The sequence below is a fragment of the Glycine max genome, chromosome 11 (assembly GCF_000004515.6).
Source record: "Glycine max cultivar Williams 82 chromosome 11, Glycine_max_v4.0, whole genome shotgun sequence".
Classification (NCBI taxonomy): domain Eukaryota; kingdom Viridiplantae; phylum Streptophyta; class Magnoliopsida; order Fabales; family Fabaceae; genus Glycine; species Glycine max.
Genome location: NC_038247.2, coordinates 37,191,683 through 37,208,224, shown reverse-complemented (window position 1 = coordinate 37,208,224; position 16,542 = coordinate 37,191,683). Strand labels below are relative to the sequence as shown.

Here is a 16,542-nt window from a genome sequence, read left to right as displayed (position 1 = left end):
TAAAAAGTTGGTTGCCGCTGGTATTGGTGACTGCGGAATGAGAAAAATAAAAAGCACTTAAATAACCATTTCTATTCCATTCTATTCTACGTATCTAGTCTAGAGTCTACTCTCTAGATTTCCTTACTGTTTAAGGAAATGTATAGTATCCAATATCTACAATGTACTTCAAGATATGTATAAATAAAGTAATTACTATGCATCTGGCAAAAGAAATCGTCATGCAGATCTCTTAAAACTGAGGTAAAGTAAGATGAGTTCCTGAATTAGGTCACCACTGTATATGGGAGATACAGAGTAAAATTGCTTAATTATTTTCTAAATTAGATTAAAAAGGAGTTTGATCATAGGACCGGAACTCATCAACTAGCAATAATGAAGCCTTGTTTATTACTGTACTTTATGAACTGCACTCTTTATATATATATAAAGATGTGTTGAATTAATTTGTACTGTTTAACTCCAATGATCAGATCAAGTAAAAAAAAAGTGTGTTCATTTGGCTATTCAGGAAAATCGTGATGCTTGAGAAAAAAAAAAGGATTCAAGAGTAATTCACCAATTGTTTTTTACAATTACGAATATTAGTTGAATTAGTTTCTAAAGTATAAAAAGGATATTGTTTTAATTAAAAATAATAATAAATATTGATTAATTAAGTATGTTATTCATGGATTTCATCAAGTGAAATGGGTTGCGCTTAATATAACTGCACATCAATTTTTTTTATAAAAGAAAAACTAAAAACAGATATTATAAAATTAATAATAATTTATAGGTCCTATTTAATCAACTAACTAGATTAAACATATTGTAAAAAAGCGATTGATATTGGCGAAACAGCACAGTTGGCTTCCAAACGCGTGCATGATATGTAAGGTCTAACTTGAACGATCCCACTACTTAGTCATTTTAATTAATCTTTTGATTATTCCAATTCCAATATTCTCCTTGACAGTTCAAAGTATACGGACACGGGACACCTTCTTCTTAGTCCTTTGCATTGCATCTACGTCTAGATATATTATTGTTATTTTTTTGCATTCCTCCTCTATCAACACATAAAATTAATATTATCCCCTCTCCTTAATTCATGTACATGCCATCCTAAGAGAATTATAAAATAATATTTCTTATCCTTTCTTTAATGACGGCCTCTAACATAGGAAAGTAAAGTAGCTTATGTATCATACCAGAGTTTTTTTAGTTTACAAAATAATAACAATTAATTTAAAAGTCCAGGTGTACTTTACGTCTTCTCCAACTTTCTTAGTGTCATTTTGTGACTAGATCCATTTTGTAAGAAAATAAGATTAGATTAAAATTATTAAAAAATATCGAGACTCTCTCAACTTTTGTTCGATTTGATTTCTTTTTTTCGTGTGTTGTTTTTTTTGGGGGGTGTGGGTTTGTGTTTGGGATTGTTTGATTGTTTTGGTTGTTGTTGGCGACGACGATGACGATTGGGAGAAACCACAGTCGCAATGTGTTCGACTTCCGCGATGGAGCGTTGATTTTTAAATAATTCCGACAGGGGAGGTCGTGGGCGTTCCCGTGGCCGGCGAGAGGACAATGCCAAGGGAGTCGCCGGTGCGAATTAGAAAAAAAATAAAAAAAATACCAGATATAGAGAAACAACGACAAAGATTAGTTTGTTTTCCAATAAAATTACAAGGAAACTTGTTTGTTATTCTTATGAGTAATTATCTTTTCTACGGAAGAAAGTTTTGGTTATGATGTTCAGTTTGCTGGAACATGAGCTTGGATTGGACTGACTTAATAATGATACCCAAAGGAATCTTAGAATCTTAATATTCTTGTTTTGAGATTAACAAATAAATGTGTGGATTTGTTGAAAAATATGTTCCCCAAATTTGCTTGCGTCCCTAAGTACAGCTGGAATTTCTAACTAATATTTTCTACAAACCATTAGTTACGGAAGAGATCACGGTATACTAGTGTGGCTGTGGGTAACAGATGATATCTAAGTCAAAGAAACTTTCCTATGGTAAACAAACTACTTCACTTTCTCATGCTAGAAGCCGTCTTCTTTAATTATTACTATTTACTAGTACTACTTTCCGTATAATTTTAAATTCATATTTCAAACCACCGCGACTTTCCAATCCCTCGTTCTTCATGCCCCCCAACCCAACATTCCCAGTCGACACGTCTTCTACTCCTTAATTTCCTCCTTCTTTCAAACTTGACAAAGCCACAACTCTTCTCTCATCTCATATAAATACCCTTCCACGACACCCATTTCTCCATCCTCTCATTGAAAAACAAAATTAATCATCTTATTTATTTATTCTCCGAAAATGGTTGATTTACATTGGAAATCAAAGATGCCAAGTTCCGACATGCCTTCCAAAACTCTCAAACTCTCTCTCTCCGACAACAAGTCCTTACCCTCTTTGCAACTACCCTTCCGCACCACAGATATCTCTCACGCCGCACCTTCTGTTTGCGCCACTTACGACTACTATCTCCGTCTTCCTCAACTCAGAAAGCTTTGGAACTCCTCAGATTTTCCTAATTGGAACAACGAACCAATCTTAAAACCTATCTTGCAAGCTCTCGAAATCACCTTCCGCTTTCTCTCCATTGTTCTCTCCGATCCAAGACCTTACTCCAACCACAGAGAATGGACTCGCAGGATAGAGTCTCTTATCACACATCAAATTGAAATCATTGCCATACTTTGTGAAGATGAGGAACAAAATTCCGACACACGTGGCACTGCACCAACCGCTGATCTCAGCAGGAACAATAGCAGCGAGAGCAGAAGCTACAGCGAGGCAAGCCTGCTTCCGCGGCTTGCCACGTGGTACAAATCCAAGGACGTAGCGCAGAGGATCCTTCTCTCAGTTGAATGCCAAATGAGGAGGTGTTCCTACACGCTGGGTTTGGGTGAGCCGAACCTAGCGGGCAAACCGAGCCTGCTCTACGACCTCGTGTGCAAGCCGAACGAGATCCACGCGCTGAAGACGACGCCGTACGATGAGCGCGTAGAGAATCACGAGAACCACGCGTTGCACGCGACGCACCAGATCGCCGAGTCGTGGATCCACGCGTCGCGGAAGGTTCTAGAGAGGATCGCAGACGCGGTCCTCTCCAGAACCTTCGAGAAGGCGGCTGAGGACTGCTACGCCGTGGAAAGGATCTGGAAGCTTCTCGCGGAGGTGGAGGACCTCCACCTGATGATGGATCCGGACGATTTCTTGAGACTGAAGAATCAGCTCTCGGTGAAATCCTCCGGCGGCGAAACGGCTTCGTTCTGCTTCAGGTCGAAGGAGTTGGTTGAACTGACGAAGATGTGCAGAGATCTGAGGCACAAGGTGCCGGAGATATTGGAGGTGGAGGTGGATCCGAAGGGAGGACCGAGGATTCAAGAGGCGGCGATGAAGCTCTACGTTTCGAAGAGCGCGTTCGAGAAGGTTCACTTGTTGCAGGCGATGCAGGCGATTGAGGCGGCGATGAAGAGATTCTTCTACGCGTATAAGCAGGTGTTGGCGGTGGTGATGGGAAGCTCCGAGGCTAACGGTAACCGAGTTGGGTTGAGTTGCGACTCGGCTGACTCGTTGACTCAGATTTTCCTTGAACCGACGTATTTTCCAAGCTTGGATGCCGCCAAGACTTTTCTTGGATACTTGTGGGATAATAACGATAATAACAAATGGATATGATAAGGGAAAAAAAAAAACGGCACAAAAACGATGGCCAAAGTGAAATTTTCGGTTTGGGCATTTTATGGATAATGTTATTCAGTTTAGTTTGGTAGTGTTACACCTCAATAAAGAGGGAAAAAGCAAAAAACAAAAGATGTAATTTAGAAATTCTTTTTTTTCTTTAAGGAAAAGTGGATTAAATTCTGTAATGGTCTTGATCGTTGTAAAATATTTAACAAATTATCTTTGGAGAAATGCTTCCACGGTGTGTTATTTTTTTAGGGTTCCTGTTAAATAATTATTTACTTTTATCTTATCTTTTTTATACGCTTTAAAATTAAAGAAAATATTTATTATTTGATTTTTGTGTTTTAAATACAATGGAAATATTTGTTTTTCTTTTATGAAAGTAGAATGAACAAAATATTGATTATTAGATTATTAGCAAAGGCCAACTAGACCTCCACCCCCTCCCACCAACCAAGGAAAAAAAAATAAAAAATACCCACCGGCCGAAGAAACAGGTAGGAAAGGAAAGTAAGTCGTGGTTTCGGTTGAAGGCTGAAAGAATGCTTCCAATTTGGACGGGGTTCTCTCCATTTAGCATTACAAATATTCCTTGGACTCTTAAGAGGTAAATTAGATTGTTAAATTCTTCTAGATATTCTATACGTTCTTCTGGGAAAGTTTTTCTACTAAGATGATTTAATATTATCTATTAGAAAAAAATACCTATTAGAGAATAGAAAAAAAAATACTACTACATATATACGAGAGCAACTTCTATCTTGAAATTATTTGTATTTCAAGAAGAAAAAAAAAACTAAAAGAAAATAAGCAGTTAAAAGCATTAAGCTGTGAGAGACAGATTTTTGGTTATTAAGTATTTACACTCTACATTAGGGTCAATACTATCTAACCATCAAATCTGTGTGGGTGCTTGTTTTGTAATTCAGAACTTAGGTGTCTCTGGTACCATTTATATTTATTTATCATAATACAATTTACTGGTTAAAAAAAAAAAGAATGTGGGTTTTTGCTGAGGTATATAATTTCAATCCTGCCACTTGATCTGAACGTTGTTGGTATGTCAAGCTGGTACCCTTCCTACTAGGCTACGGCATACATGTGCAACACAACATTCAAGCGCATCCAACACGGAGAAAAACTATAAGGAAAAAGACGGGCTCCAACAGGACAACTAAGTTCTTTTTAGAATTATTATGGTAGTTTATCTTCAGCATATTCCAGTTCAATATTTTTAAAAAATGAATTGAATTTGATTTGGAAACCATATATTGTTTCTTTATTTTGGTATATTTAACCTTTTAGAAAACCCGTGTTTCTTTTATAAGTATTAACGCAAAAAAGACACTTTTTTTTTGTTGTTATCAAAGTGAATGTTATTATTATTACTTAACTCCCATCAAACGGGGAAACGAAGCTCCTCTCGCATCAGCCGCAACAAGCGAGGCTAGGAGGGGGGGTACAGAAGGTAGCACATACATAGGAGAATTAGATTCATGTCCTAAATTTGCTAAAAAGTCAGCACAACCATTTGCTTCTCTGGGTTTGGTGGGTTGACCGCAGCAATAACATAGCAGACATGAGGGGGCCGAAGCTGTCCCAGTAGATTCCAGTTCCACCCCTCCGGTGTTGCATAGGCTGAGACCAGCAACCCGAGTTCATGCTGAGGAATTTGAATTTGCGTCATCGAGCTCAGAGGCTTGAAGCCCGGGATCCAGCAATCCGTCCAAAACGTAAAAGTTCTCCATATCCTTGCCGCAGTCCCCTTGAGGGCAAAAGTTCTCCATCTGGGCTCCATTCTAGTTAATGCCAGTAGAAGATGCACTAAAACATGCATGGATTAAGTCAATCATCCATTTCGGCAAATGTAAACTCATAGGGTATCCTTAAGGAAAGACCATTCCATTCGATCATATGCCTTTTGAAAGTCCAAAGTCCAGTTTGAGGATCATATAACCTTTTGCCCCTTTCAGGTTTGTAAATGAGTGCACCAACTCTTGCAAGATGATGTAGTTATCCACAGAAGTTCTGCCTTGACTAATGTTTTCCATAAAGGCCCCACCACATACGACGATATATTTTTTATTATGTTGGCTATGATCTTTGTCAGTACTTATAGACAATGTTGCATAGTGCGATGGGCCGCAGCTGAGAGACCGAGGACAGGTCTTCACATTTGGGGATCAGGGTCAGTGTTGTTTGATTAATGTTGTTGACTGAGGCCGGATTCTTGTGCACTTGATTCATCACCTGATAGATGGATGTTCACACTGTCTCCCAGTGGGTCTTGAAGAACAGTGGGTGGTAGCAATCAGGACCAGGTGACTAGAAATTCCCCATTGCAAAGAGAGCTTTCTTTGTTTCCTCAAGCGAGAAAGGACTCTCCAAGTGAAGCATATCCTCCGGCATAATCATAGGAAAGCAATGAGTAGTATGTAATTCCATGGGCATAATTAATTCTGAATGGAAGAGTTGATGGAAGTGATGGCTTACCAATTGTTTGATTGTTGTCTCTTCTGTGATCCATTCATTGTCCGAATTAAGCATGGCATCAATCCATTTTTGGCGCTGTCTCAGTGGGAATGATTGGTGAAAGTATCTGCTGTTGCGATTTCCGAAATTGATCCATTTGTTGCGGGCTAGTTAGTACCAATAAAGTTCTTCCTGTTAGAGAATGTTGACATACTCCTCCCATAGTTTTTGACGCAGATGGTGCAGGCTTGAATCCACGTGCTGCATCAGAGAAGAGTTGATACCCTCCAATCTTGCCAGAGTCTGTTTCTTCTTCTGGAAAATGTTTCCAAAGACCATCTTATTCCAAATCTGAAGAGAATGAGTGAGGCGTTCCAAATTTGGTGTCTAATCGTCCTTTATCGGCCAAGATTGATGGACCTGTTAGTGAAACTCTGGATGTCTAGCCAAGGGCCCAAAAATTTACAAGGTTTGTGTTGGCTAGGACTACTAGCATCAGATTTTAGCCAAAGGCTGCAGTGGTCGGAAGAAAATAATCCCAAGTGAATCACAACAGAGTTGGGGAAGGCTTCCTACCATGCCACATTGGCCACTACGCGATCAATCTGCTCCCTCAAAACCCCACCAGACTAGGTGAAGCACATATCTTCAAGGTGACAACGATCAAGGCAGTTCAGTAATTGATTGTTGGCTTATGCGTTTACAGGGCCCCCTCCAATTCTCTCATTGTGAAAAAACACAGTATTGAAATCACCCGCCACAGCCCAAGGGTGAGACATAGAGTCTGCTATATTAATCAACTCTTCCTAAAGTTCTTGGTGATGACTTGGTTGTGGGCTAGCATAGATTACAGTAAGGGACCATTCCTTGTTCGTCCTGGGATTAATCTTCATATGGATATGATATTTTGAGGAGGATACATTGGCTTTGGATTCTCGACGTGATGTCCTCCCGAATTAATAGGTTTCGAACATTCCTCTTCACCAGTAACCAAGGCCCGTATAGCAGCACATGATCTGCATATTCATTATGTCCAATAATATTGGATCCCTTAGATTCCGTCGTTTGCTGATTCTGTGGGGCTTATTGTGCTACAACGGAGATCCCCCCAATATTGGAATCCACCGCGGGTTGTTGCCGCGCTGTTTCTGTGTCTCCGGTGACCCCTGAATTCTGCTTCTCTACGCTTGGCGATGGATCTGCACCACACTGCGACTCCTTGTGACCATATTTCCCACATTTGAAACAGATCGCACGAAGCCCTTCCTTCATACTGAAGGTTGATCAGGTATCCTCGTGCAATGACTTTGGGCTGTAGCGGTTTGTCTAACTCGAGATCTACGCAAATTCTTGTGAATCTTCCTTTGACCTGAAGTGATGTTATCTTGTCATTGAAGAGTCCCATTGGACAACAACTTTTGTTTGTAGTAATCGGGTCCCCTACATTCTCCTTCTCTATATCCATATCACAATCTTCTTCGCCTCCATTAGACTTCCTTTTGACCTTTCTGTTGCTGCGACGTAATGGATCATATTCTTTCGTTGAGGGTTTTGCATGGGAAGAAGTTGCATCAGTTGAAACCCTAGCAGAGCTCACAGCGTCCATGATGCAAAAAAGACACTCTATGTCGGGACTTAAAAATTGCCTATATATGTATGTAATTGGGTTTAACTATTTAGATTTAAAAATAAAATGTTGTACATGTAGTGATTTATAATAGTTAAAAGGTAAAAATATATGGAAAAAATGACATCAAATGAGATTATTTTATTTATAAAAATTATAGATAGATTTTGGAATAATAAATTATGATAGTGATCTAAAAAGTGCATTTTCAGGTTAAAATAATAAGTCTTTTTTGTTTGAATAATAAGGTGGCATGCAATGGCTTGGACATATTTAGATGTTGTAGTGTGATGATAATGTCTATGTCGTGTTAAAAAGGGTTAAAAAAGCATGTTACTTATCCATTCAACCTTCAGAAAACAACATCGTGGAATTCGGATAAACCAAAGACAAATACTTGTGAGTTATCGTTTGGCTTCAGTGCATGAGAATGATGGAATATATATGGAATAACTTGTGTTTGCAGCACTTCTATTGATTCTCATTTACCCCTTTTAATTGTTCCATTGAACTGTAATTATTCCTTTGAACTGTTATGCCATACCGTAGGAGTGGGACTTCTAGTTACTTCCACACACTGACAAACATCACTCTTCAATTTGGTAATTTTTTTAATAGATAAGGATCCATTTTTCTTTCCCATTTCAATTTGTTGGGTGCGTATAATTTACACAATCCAGATAATTGTGTACTTCACAAAAGTAAATATGAAGAGTTGGATATATATATATATATATATAAAATTAGTGACCTACAAGGCTACAACTTATAGTAGCTAGTTTTGTGAAAATTATTTATCAAAATTATAATTTTATTTTTGTCCTTATATAAAAAATTAAATATTATTTTTTCAACACTTCACTGGACTAAAGGCCAGAAGAGGCCCAACAAGATGAACAAAGTCTCCAAACTGGGTGGCCCAATAGTACACACAAAGTAGGGGGTTGTTATTGGTCCCAATACCTTTGCTATTGGCCCCTACCAATATTAAAAATTTCCAAAAATATCCTTTCCCACAAAGCACAACGCACAACAGAAATACACTTTCGTTGTACTAGTGAGGTGCAAAAAATATTATGCAACATAAGTATGATTCCGTTGTACATTACACAATGAAATCACGATTTCATTATATATTTTTTTACACCCCCACTAGTGCAAAGGAATCGTAATTTTGTTATGTAATTGGGTTTCCAAAAAAAATGCACGATTTCATTGTGTAAGCGAGAGTTAATAAAAAAGTGCATAATGGAATAACAATTCCATTTTGAAACAAATTTTGCAATACAACCAAATCTTGGGGTTGCCACAAAATAAAAAAAAATGGAATCATTGTGCAATTTGTACAATAAAATCATGATTTCGTTATATTGAAAAATATGAAAAAAAAATACCATGCACAAGAAAGAGCTGCATGAAGCAAGGAAGGAAGAGAGAGAAAAAGGAAAGAAAGGACGGAAGGAAGAAAGGGTGGGGGAAGGGTAGTGCCATTAATTGGAAAGAATATTTTGATCTTTGTTGTGTTGTGGTAGGGGCTAATATCAATTTGGTTGGGACCAATAGCAATTCCCCGAAGTAAAAGTTTTAAGTTTAGCATTATTTGTAAGAAGAAAAAAAATTCTGAATGACATAAACCCCCTCGGATCTAGTAGGTCGCCATAATGAAGGGGATTCATAATCTATGGTGTTCCATCTTGCCCTCTCTAGGCCAATCTCACTCAATTCTACCCGCAAACAAGAAAAGAAAGAAAAGTAAAATTTTGAAAAAGAGCAGCAGAAAATTTTCATAATATATAGTTTAAAATTAACAATGGTATTTTTTTGTGTAAAAATATATATAGAACGATGAGTGCTTTAAACCAGAAAATTTGATTTTTATTATTTTCTAATTTTATTGGAGGGGTTCAATCATTATTTTTTTTATTGATAAATATTAATTATTAGTTTATTAATTTTTACTAACAGAAAATTTGAACTCAAAATCTTTTCTCTCTGCCCTAAGACCCTAAGGATTCAATCAATATTAAATTCTTAAATTTATAAGACTCCGCAATTTAATAACTAGAGATCATGAAATTTGAAATTTCAAATCATCAAAATTAGGAGGAAAAAACAATGGAACAAGGTAACACATATCACAGGCAAAAAATATATGTATTTTTAGCCAGAAATCAAGGAATTAAGGGTAGGTACAATGTGAGACACCCACATAAACAAATGCCTGCCAATGCAGTCAATCCAACTAAATACTTTATCAAATAATCATCAGCCAAAAGAACTTCTCATTCTGTAAGTACATACCACCATATCCAAAAAGCTAGAGAAGCTAGTAAGCTAAGATCAAAATCTAAATTACAACGGGCTAGAAATCTCCATACTTGGGAAATGATTGTTCTCTATACTTTATGCTTTTAAGAGTAAAAATGTTTGAACTTTAAAGGAACACTTTAAGTCTTTAACAAAATCATAGATGGCATGATTCATCATGAATATGGTTAAGGAATATGAGTGACTTTTATGAGTCAAAGCTTTTATGTTTGAAATTTGTAAAATTCGAATAAACCAATGGTGTACGTTAAAGCTTGGAAGTGAAATGTCAATGCTTTGGAAATGGAATAAATTTCAAAACCTTGTGAGTCCAAAGGTTCTCCAACTTCAATATTTTCATGATCTGCAAATGGGGAAGTCATGTTCCTTACGTTCACATATAATAAACTTATAGCAAGGTTCACTATCAAATAATGCAAACCCCTTTAAGTAGGGATCAACTAATGCTTAAAAACACTAATCCTTTTTAAAACTTGAGCAAAGGAGTAGCATATTGTATATCAATTTACTAGCTCTATGATTGATTATACCTTTCCATTATCTGAAATAAAGGCACTACCAGTTGAATATTTTAAATGCACCAAATCCTTTCAATGATTACAATGAAGCAGTACAAGGGCGAAACTGATGGTGCAGTGAAGAATAACGTAGCAAATGCCACAAATTGCGGACAATTTAATGTTGGACCAGAAAAGGAATGATTTGGTTCTTTCTGTTTTCAAAAACCCAAAGCTATTATCTCCTCATAATGTGCTTTCCACAAATAAAGAGGCTATAGCCTATATATCGATGTAATTGATGAGGTGGAAAAAAAACAAAAAGAATTAAAAGAAATAATAAAAAAAAGTTATGAAATGGAACTTAGACTTGGAATGTATTAAAATTAAACTTTGTTAGGACCCTTGTATTTTGTCATTAGAAGAATAGATTATCTTAAGAAAAAAAAATCATAGTTGTCTCTTTCATTTCAGAGCACCGTATGCCTCAATAATTGAATATATATATATATATATATATATATATATATATATATATATATATATATACACACACACATAAAACTTTTGGAAGCCTATGATAAATTTTCTTTAGCTATATATTTTATTAATATCGTTCTCAATGTTGACAAACTATTGACAGGAAACTATATTAAAATTATGTAATATTTCTTCACCATATACCGTCTACTAAATGAGGGCCACAAGTTTCAAAATATTATGTAATAATTAAAGGTTGACGGTTTATTTATGCGGTATGAAATAAGCGCAGTCGCACACTCATTAAATCACATGCTGAATAATAACATTATCTCATTTCGTCTATTTTTATATCTAATTCCTTTTCCTTCATTCTTTTTTGGACATGATGAAATCTAAGTTCACTCTGCCGTATTAATGGTATTATGATTTTCCTTTTATTTGATTATTTATCCTCTTGATCTTGAAGGTTGAAGCTACAAAAACCATGTTCATATTCTTTTTTACCATTTCTTTGCATATGTCAATTACCAAGGTTCCTCAACTTGGATTATCATATCCTTTGAAAAAAAACTTGGATTTGCAGATAGTATGAGTTTGTCATGAATTAGTTGTGGAAAATGAGATTATAGAAGATGGTTTTGAAGGCAGCCCTGTGGAAAAATAAATCTTGAAAACAAGAATACAAAAGGTATATTTTTTTTAGGGAAAATAAAGTTATATTATTTGATTAACAATGTGTGAAATAATACATGAGAGAATATAATCAAAGACATGAGAGTTAGCATAAAATTTTGTTGCCCTCCCAAGATTGTAAGTAACATGATTAACTCGCCTCTTTATAAAATTCACTCTAGAGTTTGAAATTGATAAAAGAAGATCTCTCCAGCTATTCAAGATAACATGAAAATCAGTTGAACCCTTAGTGTTAACTTGAAAATAATCCGCTTTGTAATCGGTCTCTATAACAACATTTGAAAGACCTAGTCTCTTTATCCAAAGAATGACTGAGTGTAAAGCCCAAGCTTCTGCCTCATTTGGAGTAGAAGTATCACTAACAGTGTTGGTGATACAAAAAGTATAATGGTTCTTCCTGTCTTTCACTTTTTTTAGTGATTTTTTGTAACACATTCCAAAAGGAAAAATAGATTAAGTATAATTAATGAGTTCTTAAAAACTTAATAACACTTAACTAAAGAGATTTATGGTACTGTGCTCTACTATCATTATTGATCCATTTACTGTTTGATTCACCCTCACCACGTAGCCAGCGTGATTTGCCGTAACCACCACCAGGTCTTCTCACATTTACGCGTATCTCCGGCCCCCATGGTCGAACTCCATCATTTGCGGCAATGGCAAAAAGCTTGTCACAAGTGTCATCTGGGTGAACCAACAAGCCAAATAAGTAGCAGAAAACACCCAACAAAAAAAATTATGAAATCGTAACATAATTTTTTGAAAAAAAAAAAAACAAAACACATGTTATGAAATCGATTCATGTAAAATAAAAAACAAGTGAAAAATCGACTTGAGGGAACCAATTTTTCAGTTGATATAATGTTGTATTATTGAATATATATTTTTTGGGTTGCATTATTTGAATAAATATATATATATATTTTTAATTTTTATGTAAAAAAGTCGATCTGTGACAATAGAATAATAACATTATATGCACTATTTGTATATTCTAATTAAATTTACATCGAATGTGAGTTATATCTCATGTATAATGTGCAATTAATGAATAAATCATATAAAATAATGTTATAACATTTGACTTCTGAGTAGAAAGAAATTAACTTCTCAATTTCTCATAGTAGGCCGAATTCACTTGTAACAGTATCTATAGATGTTCATACCAATTTCGTTTTGTAAAACTGATATGCTTTGTAAAAAAAATTACAAAATACAAAAGTCCTCAAATAAGAGAAATTTCTAATACAAAATAATGGTCATGGATGTGGGATGTTTAAAACTTGGTAACTCTATGGATGTGGGATATATTTCGTATACAAATATAACTGTCTCCAAAGTCCTTTATTCAATGAGAAGTGGATAGCATATATGGAGGAAGCAATTTGCCACAAAAATTACTTGAGTGGAATACTGGAATTGTGTTCCCCGCACCTAAAAGGAAAACAAAATGTGAAGAACAAAAAGTTATTTCCTGATCAGTTTCTTTATTTAACACAACAAAACACAGGGACCAAAAGGAGCAAGAACAAGAAGGAACGTGCCACTGTACTTTGACCAACACGTGAGTGATTCATGAATCTAACCAGTGGCTCTTGCCAGAGCACAATGATGAAGAAAAACTCCTATGTTTTTTTTTATATAATTAAAAAAATGGTTTATTAGGCAAAGTGATCACAAATCATTTGGTTTTTATTAATGTTATCCTTGACAAGTCATTGGGCCTAGACAAGGAACTGAATTAACGCATGTTAGGTAGCATTATTAAAATAATCAAGCTCTAAGAATATTTAATTTGTTTTTATGTGATCAGTGATAACAACTTTTTGTATGTGTATGACTGAAAGTAGCTATTAATTATTATAGTATTTTAAATGGATGGCTTAAATTTATTTATTTTTATAGCCACACAGAAACCAGAAAACAGTATTATTTCACATATTTTATTACCATATTTTTTTAAATTTTTACAAATTATATCAACCTATTAAAAGTTTAAAAAAACAAAATGACATTGTTTTTATTTTTGTTACCATTTTTTGTAAAACTGACATTGTTTTGTTTTAACATAATGATAAAATGTATAAAAATTAAAAAATGTAATGGTAAACTAAAATTTGTAGAAAAAATTTGGATAAAAAAATGCACGAGAAAAAAAGAGTAATAAAATTGGCAAAATTGTTATTATTGATTTTGCAATTAAGCCTAGATATGAAACTCACTATTCTTTTTAATGAATTTTTTTTTTGTCTCATCTATAAAAGAAGTTAAACCATATTTTTTTAATCAACATATAACCTTATCGTGAATTCATTTTATTTTCATGATTTGAGATAGTTTTCGTTATTTTTGATCCTCATCCATGTTTTATTCTACCTTTAATAGTAAAAATTCGTAACTTTTATTCTATTCATTTTCTTTAACTCTGTAATTGATTTTATCTTGTGCTTCTACATAAAGCAAATTTACCTAACATACTTGCAGCTCTGTATGTAGGCTTAGTTAATCATTGTCTCGTCCTAGCTAACAGATAGAATCAAAATATACAAGAGTTTACCTAAGAAATGCAGAGAGGTCGTTACGTTCAATTATTCTAATTGAGAATTAACATTTAGTAGTGGCGGACGTGAGATAAGTTAATTGCTGGACAGCCATATGCCAACCATACTCTAATTGATTTGCGGCTTGAGAAAGAAGAAATCTGATAATAATTTTGCTAGTCGTGGATATATTTTCAATTTCCAAGTTTTCAGACTCTTATCAAAGTAAATATAATTTCACTAAACATTAAAGGGCATGAGTGTGATTTTTCCAAATAAATAAATAAATAAATATTAGTAGATGCACCGCCACTCCTTAGTCCTTACCAAACATTTTGGAATTTCACATTTGACACTTAAATTAAAACTTGGCAAGTTCTCCATTTTGGTTTCCATATCATGTATAATTTATGTGCATGTGCAACTCACTGAAAGCATGCCCATGTGGGCCTGGGAAATTCGTGGTTAGAGTGGTGCCAGCGAGGAAGGTACCATTGTCTGTGTTGCCCAATCATACCCTTCCAACTGCGATGATTCATTCATGAATAGAAAACTCCATTGAAAACAACATAGTAGGGACCCACCCCAGCCACCCCCACTCACTGTCCGCATATATAAATAATGCCCTAACCCCATCAGAACCACAAGTGCAAGAAATAGCTAGAGTGAGAAAGAAAAATGGAGGGAAAAGAGGAAGATGTTTCCTTGGGAGCTAACAAATTCTCAGAGAGGCAACCGATTGGAACTGCGGCTCAGAGCCAAGACGATGGAAAGGACTACACAGAGCCACCCCCGGCTCCACTTTTCGAGCCCTCCGAACTCACTTCTTGGTCCTTCTACCGAGCCGGAATAGCCGAGTTTGTAGCCACTTTTCTCTTTCTCTACATAACCATCTTAACCGTCATGGGTGTCAATAGGTCCAGCTCCAAGTGTGCTACTGTTGGCATTCAAGGCATTGCTTGGGCCTTCGGTGGCATGATCTTCGCTCTCGTTTACTGCACTGCTGGCATCTCTGGTATCATCATAAATTATATATGCTCTTCATTTTGATTTTGATTATATTATTGGTCCATTTAGGATCTCTAATCATACTTAGTGTTATTGATTCAGGGGGACACATAAACCCGGCTGTGACATTCGGATTGTTCTTGGCGAGGAAATTGTCGTTGACCAGGGCGCTGTTCTACATGGTGATGCAGGTTCTGGGTGCTATCGTTGGTGCTGGCGTGGTGAAAGGTTTCGAGGGAAAAACCTTCTACGGCCAACACAACGGTGGTGCCAACTTTGTTGCCCCTGGTTACACCAAAGGTGATGGACTTGGTGCTGAGATTGTTGGCACTTTCATTCTTGTCTACACCGTTTTCTCTGCCACCGATGCCAAGCGTAGCGCTAGAGACTCACACGTCCCTGTATGTGCATGCCCTCTTCTCTTGTCTCATAATATATAATTAACATGCATGCAAAAAATTACTTAAATAGATACATGTATGATTCATGGAACTGAATGAATCAATGAATCAATGAATCAAATGATCAGATTTTGGCACCCTTGCCAATTGGGTTCGCTGTGTTCTTGGTGCACTTGGCCACAATCCCAATCACTGGAACTGGTATCAACCCTGCACGAAGTCTCGGTGCTGCCATCATCTTCAACAAAGACCTTGGCTGGGATGATCACGTATGTTAACTAAAATCTCTCTCTCTCTCTCTCTTAAGTATCAAATTTAAGAATTTTCTGAAGCCTAATAAGTTAATGAGGCTTGGCATTTTTGTTATACAGTGGATCTTCTGGGTTGGACCTTTCGTTGGTGCAGCTCTTGCGGCTCTTTACCACCAAGTTGTAATCAGAGCCATTCCCTTCAAATCCAGTTAATTAATTGGATTACAACGATTCGTGGTCAATCAAGTTGGGTAAATTAAAAGACCCAAACCAAGCAAGTTTCTGGTTATATTTTATGATATATCGTCATCTGTTTTCTTTTCTCCTTATTTTTCTTTCTTTTTTTATTATTAAACCTTCTATTTTGTATGTAAATTATGTAATGTAATGTAATATTATGAGTATGATTATGGTGGTGCGCGTGTGTTGTTGCCTAAGGGGCCAGGTTTCCTCTACTTTTAAGTTGGAAGATGGCCATGCGTGTGATGTAATTGTGATCAATCTATCAAATAAAAAAGAACGTCCTCTTTTTTTGGGCTTA

General features: G+C 35.9%; 2 protein-coding genes across 2 annotated transcripts; both read left to right on the top strand.

Annotated features, from left to right (window-relative positions):
- The first annotated feature begins 2,269 nt into the window (after positions 1-2,269).
- LOC547603 (Hs1pro-1 domain-containing protein) lies at positions 2,270-3,926 on the top strand. Its single transcript, NM_001248304.2, is given in 1 exon segment — positions 2,270-3,926. A coding segment is annotated over 1 exon segment (1,368 nt). The 5' UTR covers positions 2,270-2,321; the 3' UTR covers positions 3,690-3,926.
- Positions 3,927-14,981: 11,055 nt separating this feature from the next.
- PIP1-8 (aquaporin PIP1-8) lies at positions 14,982-16,542 on the top strand. The gene is made up of 4 exons (NM_001254121.2): positions 14,982-15,356; positions 15,452-15,750; positions 15,879-16,019; positions 16,122-16,542. The coding sequence occupies exons 1-4, from the start codon at positions 15,020-15,022 to the stop codon at positions 16,212-16,214; spliced, it is 870 nt and encodes a 289-aa protein (NP_001241050.1). The 5' UTR covers positions 14,982-15,019; the 3' UTR covers positions 16,215-16,542.